Raw genomic sequence first — 6,272 nt, 5'->3', positions numbered from 1 at the left:
TTTTTGTTCAAAAAAAAAATTTATTTTGAAAATTAAAATATCTGGATTTGAATAATAACCGGATTATAACCAAATCCAAAAGAATTTAACCGGTTAATAACCATTTAATTATATTCGGATTATATGAATGGATAACTAAACCATTAATAACTAAACCGGTTACTAACCATTCAATTATATCCGGATATTTAAAAGTGATTTAGGTTTGGTTATGGATTTGGGCATTACAACCGGATATTTTGCACACCCCTAGCGTAAATATCCCCGCCTCGTGGAGTTCCCGTCCCGCCTAAAATAGTATAATGTTCTAATTTATATATAATTTTAATTTATTATGTAAGTTTTTTTTGTCATTTCATATAATTAATATTATATACAAATTTAAAATATATATATATATATATATATATATATATATATATATATATATATATATATATATATATATATATATATATATTGTTAGTAAAATAGTAAGATCTAAATGATTATTTCAATTTTTTTAGTTTAAAAGTGGTCATGACACTCAATATTATAGATTAAATATTGTTAAAACAATATATTTATCATAATAAATATTGTTAAAACAATATAATTTTAAAATTTCTTTTGGTTAGCTTTTGAAGCTTCTACTATTAATTTGATTTATAATAATAAATAAAAAATCATGTTTATAGATCTTTGTATGAACCGTGGAGATCCGTGGAGATGGGGATGGGGGACAAAATTCCCCCGTAACAGGGATTGGAAGTGGGGATGAGGAATAGATTTGAGGACGGAGATTGTGATAGGAATGTATCCCCGCCTCCGTTCCGTCCCATTGACATCCTAACGTGTAGATTTTCAATAAAGATAATCAATTTGTCTTTTCAAAAATAAAATAAAATAAATATTAGAAATCAAAATTTAAATCATTAAATTTTTTTTTAAAAATACGAAGTTTTTTTTTTGAACAAAAAAATTTTAAAAATGCAAAGTTTGGTTGCAATAGTATGGAAATATATGATGAAAAAATGTCAACTATTTATCACCTCTAACTCAATTTGTTTTACATAAACACAACTATAACACATATTTCTCCTCTTATTAAATGTTTTTAAAAATATAAATTTAAGTGTGTTTCTATACAAATATTTCTCCTCTGACTCATAAGATTAACTTTTTATATTTGATTTTTTTTAATATAATTCTTTTCTCTTTACATTTTTATATATTAGTAATAATTTCTTTATAAAAATATTTTTTCTCTTCTATTATATTAGTAATTATATTAAGTATATAAATAAAGAAGACAGTACTTTACCTTTTTTTTTTTGGTACAATAATTATTACCTTCACCTTTTTTTGGAAACAGTTGTTCTTACCTTTTTCAAATAGATAGAAATTGATTCCGTAATGGTCCTATAGTGTCATTCTTTAATAACCATCCTCACACGTATCATACATTACGTTTACGCATTTATACGTGCGCTTCTCACTCTTTCCCCATACTACAAAACCCATCACCACATCACTCAAATTCCAAATCCCAAATTCTAAAACCCTTCTTCACTCAATCTCCCGCCATCGTCATCACCAATGGAACTCCCAGTCATAGATCTCTCCTCCTACTTCTCCGTCTCAAACGAACGCGATCCGCAAATCCAATCCCTCTGCGCCGACGTCAGCCGCACCCTGAGCGAAACCGGAGCACTCCTCGTCAAGGATCCGCGATGCACCGTCGAAGACAACGATCGCTTTATTGACATGATGGAGAAGTACTTCTCCGCTTCTCAGGAGTTCAAAGTCCGTCAAGAAAGACCTCACCTGCATTACCAGGTTTACTGATCGATTCTCTCGTTGAAATTGAAATTAGAGTTGATTTTGAGATGAATGTTTGAAAAATTGTTATGTTTTGATGAGAATGAGTGATGAATTGCTGTAGGTTGGGGTTACGCCGGAAAAAGTGGAAGTTCCGAGGAGTTTGGTGGATGAAGAAATGCAGAAGAAAGTGAAGGAAATGCCGCGAGAACATCAGCCTCATACTCCGGTTGGTGCTGATCTCAAATGGAGATATTTCTGGAGAATCGGTCCTCGTCCTTCTCTTACACGATTTCAGGTCTTTTTTCTTTTTTTGTTATTTTTTTTTTCTTTAGAGCTAATTATTAATTAAAATTCATTATTTTCCAAGATTGTCTCACTATTGTAATTAGTTTTCAAATTTTTGGTATTATGGCATGGAAAATTAAGTGTTTTTGTACTTGAAAATTGAAATGATTTAATCATTTTTAGAAATTTTTATGTAAGTTGAAGTTAATTTGTGTTTGTCTCTAGTGGAGTAAAATTATTTTACAAAAGTTATTAAAACATGAGATATCCTGTCCAGAAAAACAGATGAGATATCCAAAATGTAGGAAATTTAAATTTGCTGAAAGTGTTTTCAATTTTAATTTTCTAAAATATGTATTCGTTGATTATAAAGAAAACAAGTTTTGAACATTTTTATTGTTTTTAAAAATGTTCAAAATAGAGTTATTTGCTAGCCGTCCTTGTATTTGTTGATAGTAATTGTTTTGTTCTAAAACTTTAGTTAATTGTTTTGTTCTAAAACTTTAGTTAATTGTTTTGTTCTAATACTTTGGTTAATTGTTTTGTGTAGGAACTCAATGCGGAGCCAGTAATTCCTGAAGGTTTTCCAGAATGGAAAGAAACTATGGATTCCTGGGGATACAAAATGATAGCAGCAATTGAAGTCAGTCAATGAATTGATTGTTTTTTTTTATAATGTTATTTGTAACGTGTTATCTGATTGTGCATGTTTGTCACAGGTTGTATCTGAAATGGCTGCTATTGGTTTTGGTCTTCCAAAGGATGCATTCACGTCTCTCATGAAGCTGGTGAGTGAGCACATCAATTGCTTTATGGTGACGGCGTAAAATTAGCTGATTAAAGAACCTACGTCTTCTGTTGAATGATCACTTTGAGATATATGAAACAAAATAATGTTGGACATCATTGACCTTTAACAATATCACATCATTGATTATCTTAATGACATCCATTTCTTTTTTTCATAGTCATAAAGCATAGCATATATGACTATAAAATTGAGTTGAATGAAAGGTTGATCATATTCTTACTAACATTGTTTCACTTTGCTTGATGTTTTGCCTATTTTCTAATGACTGTATTGCATTATCGTTGTTTTTTTGTGTCAGGGTCCGCATCTGTTAGCTCCAACAGGGAGTGACCTTGAGAAATATAATCAAGAAGGGACTATTTTTGCAGGATATCACTATGACCTAAACTTCTTAACAATTCATGGTAGAAGTAGGTTTCCTGGATTGAATATCTGGCTAAAAAATGGACAAAAAGTTGCAGTGAAGGTTCCGGTAGGATGTCTTCTTATTCAGACCGGAAAGCAGGTAATTTGAAATAATCTTTAATTGAAGATGTTGTGTCTGAAGCATTTTGAAATATTCATTGCAGTTTGAAAGTCAAAACGTGTATGTATATACCTGAAATTGTATCTTCCGTCTGTCTTAAATTGCAGATAGAGTGGTTGACTGGAGGGGACTGCATTGCTGGCATGCATGAAGTCGTTGCTACAAAACGGACCATTGATGCAATCAATGCAGCAAAAGAAGAAAAACGTAGCTTATGGAGAGTTTCTTCAACTGTGAGTGGCTACAACAAGCCTTTTGTTTCTTGTACTTGGAAAAAGTTTCTCATTAAAATTGACCTCATAGTTCTATCAGCTGTTATATTTACTGTTAACCTTTGTCACTGTAGTTATTTGCGCACATAGCATCGGATGCAGTTCTGAAGCCATTGGGACATTTTGCCGAATCACCACTAGCAAGCAAATATCCGCCTCTATGTGCAGGAGAATATGTTGAGCAAGAGCTTTCTGTAATCAATCTCAAAGGAAAGAATTGAGATTGTTCATGGTGAAAATTGTAATAAAATGTTCATACTTTTTTATTTCACTGGATGAATCACACAGATTTTCTAGCTATAGCAGTAAAAACTACTGGGGCAAGAAACTGAAAATTGTGGTTTCATGTTTGTTCCAAGAAAAATGAAGCAATTTGAGCTTCCAACTGAACTCCATTTTATGTCAATACACGCCAAATTTCTGCATGTTACAACAATCTAATTTCTGACACATTTCAATAAAGACTTTTACAACTTTCTTTTTGCTGTTTGAGTGTAATTTTTGTAGAAGCTTGCTGGAACACTCCTATGATAGGTTGCCCCATCTTAAGCAAGAAGCTTCAGTTATTGAAATCTAAATTGAGGGTTTGGTATCATGGAATTTTTGAACGAAATCTAAATTGAGGGTTTGGAATCATGAAATTTTTGAAAATGTGAATACTAATGTCAAGAATACTAGTGGCGTAAGTGATTCCCTAATTGCTCAAGAAAAATTTGCAGTGTTCTAGCCTCAGCTTTGAACATAGAGTAGGGATGGCAATGGGCAGGGTACTATAGTACCCGTCCCCATACCCGCAGTTTAAAAAAATCTCCGTACCCGAGCCCAAACCCGCGTGGGTATCAATATTCATGCCCGTACCCGTACCCTGTGGGTACCTCAATGCCCATACCCGTACCCGTTTACCCGCATTTATAGTAAAATTAAATCGTTTAATTACAAAATATCATATAATTTAAGTATTTTTAACAATATTAAAAAAATTATGTATGTTATTGTTGAGTTAAGAAACAAATAAATACTTTTATTAAAATGTGTAATGATTTAATAGCGATATATTTAAAAAAAAAAAATTAGAATCATGCATTTTTATATAACAATATAAATGACATTATAGAAATATGTAGTGTGGGTATGGGGCGGGTTGGGTAGTAAGGTACCCGTGCCTGCACCCATACCCGCATATTTTAATGGGTAATTACCCGTGTCCGTGCTCATACCCATTTTTATGGGTATTTACCCTACCCGATATGGGGTTTTTTGTGGGTACCCACTAGGGATGGGCCAAATTGCCATCCCTAACATAGAGGAATGTTTTTGACTTTAGAAGTCAATGGTCAAAAAATATGTTCGAACGAAATCTTAATTGAGTATTTGTTTTTTTTTTTTAATATATTCTATGATTGCTACATTGATGGAAGACACTTAAATTACGGAGAGATGTGTGAATCAAGGACTGGGAGCATCTCCTTTTATTTTTCTCTCCATTCATCTCCTTCTATATTTCTTAATCTCACTCTCTTTATTATAAAATCATTTTTACTTCAAAGAGAGTGAAATTAAGAAAATTCCTCTCCTATATTTCTTAATCTCACTCTCTTTATTATAAAATCATTTTTCTTCAAAGAGAGTGAAATTAAGAAAGATAGAGAGGAATGAAAGAAATGGAGAGATTAATGAAAGAAGAGGATCCAAAATTGTGAATCAATCACTGGATGTCAGAAGAATATCAAAACTAATGATGGAAGACTACTTATATTACAAAGAAAGAGATGAGTGAATCAATCACTAGATGAATAAACTCAAAGATGTACAAAGAAAGAGATGTGTGAATCAATCACTAGATGAATAAACTCAAAACTAATGATGGAAGACTAAATCACTACTCCCTCGTCCTACAATGAGTGACCCGACACACTAGTTCACACAAATTAATAAAAAGGTATAAAAATAAGAGAGAAAATATTGTTTTTACAATAGTACCCTTATTATGTATTGGAAATAGTGAAATTTATATTAATTAGAGGATAGAATTGAAAAAAGTGTATTGGAAATTGAAATAGATCATTCATTTTGGGACATTATTTTATTCTAAATAGGTCACTCATTGTGGGACGAAGGGAGTAGATGAATAAACTCAAAAAAAGACCGACAAATAGCATGTTTGTTTTACGATGGAAAGCTAGTAGACGTGTGACTTACCCATGAGCTAAGAATTATAGTTTCTTAATTGAAATCGCATTTGAACGTGATAAAAATAGAACTAATGTCAAACCAAACATGCAAAGATCGGTAGACTGAAAATCTGAATTAAAATTAGTAACTTTAGTTTGAGAGTCGAAACTTACTTGCTGTGTATCAACATATATCAATTAAGAGCAATGTTATAATGACACCAAAGCTTGTAAACTCATCCTCCCCATAACAATCATTTGAAGGAAGATGAGCTTTGATTCTACTTTGAATATCCGTTGGAAGCCACCCATGCAGGAACTAAAATTGGCAATCTCCATTGGAGTCCACCATGTCGCAAAGTTTGGCTTCCAGCAAATTAGGAGGTATCGGAATATTAAGATCC

The 6,272-nt window shown here is 32.1% G+C and overlaps 1 protein-coding gene across 1 annotated transcript; it reads left to right on the top strand.

The window, feature by feature from the left end:
• Window positions 1–1,424: 1,424 nt before the first annotated feature.
• On the top strand, window positions 1,425–4,122 carry LOC131618418 (uncharacterized). Its single transcript, XM_058889644.1, has 7 exons — window positions 1,425–1,818; window positions 1,925–2,098; window positions 2,639–2,731; window positions 2,808–2,876; window positions 3,198–3,404; window positions 3,533–3,658; window positions 3,772–4,122. Exons 1-7 carry the CDS (start codon window positions 1,579–1,581, stop codon window positions 3,916–3,918), a joined length of 1,056 nt encoding a protein of 351 aa, XP_058745627.1. The 5' UTR covers window positions 1,425–1,578; the 3' UTR covers window positions 3,919–4,122.
• Window positions 4,123–6,272: the final 2,150 nt, after the last annotated feature.

Source organism: Vicia villosa, linkage group LG7 (assembly GCF_029867415.1).
Source record: "Vicia villosa cultivar HV-30 ecotype Madison, WI linkage group LG7, Vvil1.0, whole genome shotgun sequence".
NCBI lineage: Eukaryota > Viridiplantae > Streptophyta > Magnoliopsida > Fabales > Fabaceae > Vicia > Vicia villosa.
This window is presented reverse-complemented; position numbering and strand designations above follow the sequence as displayed.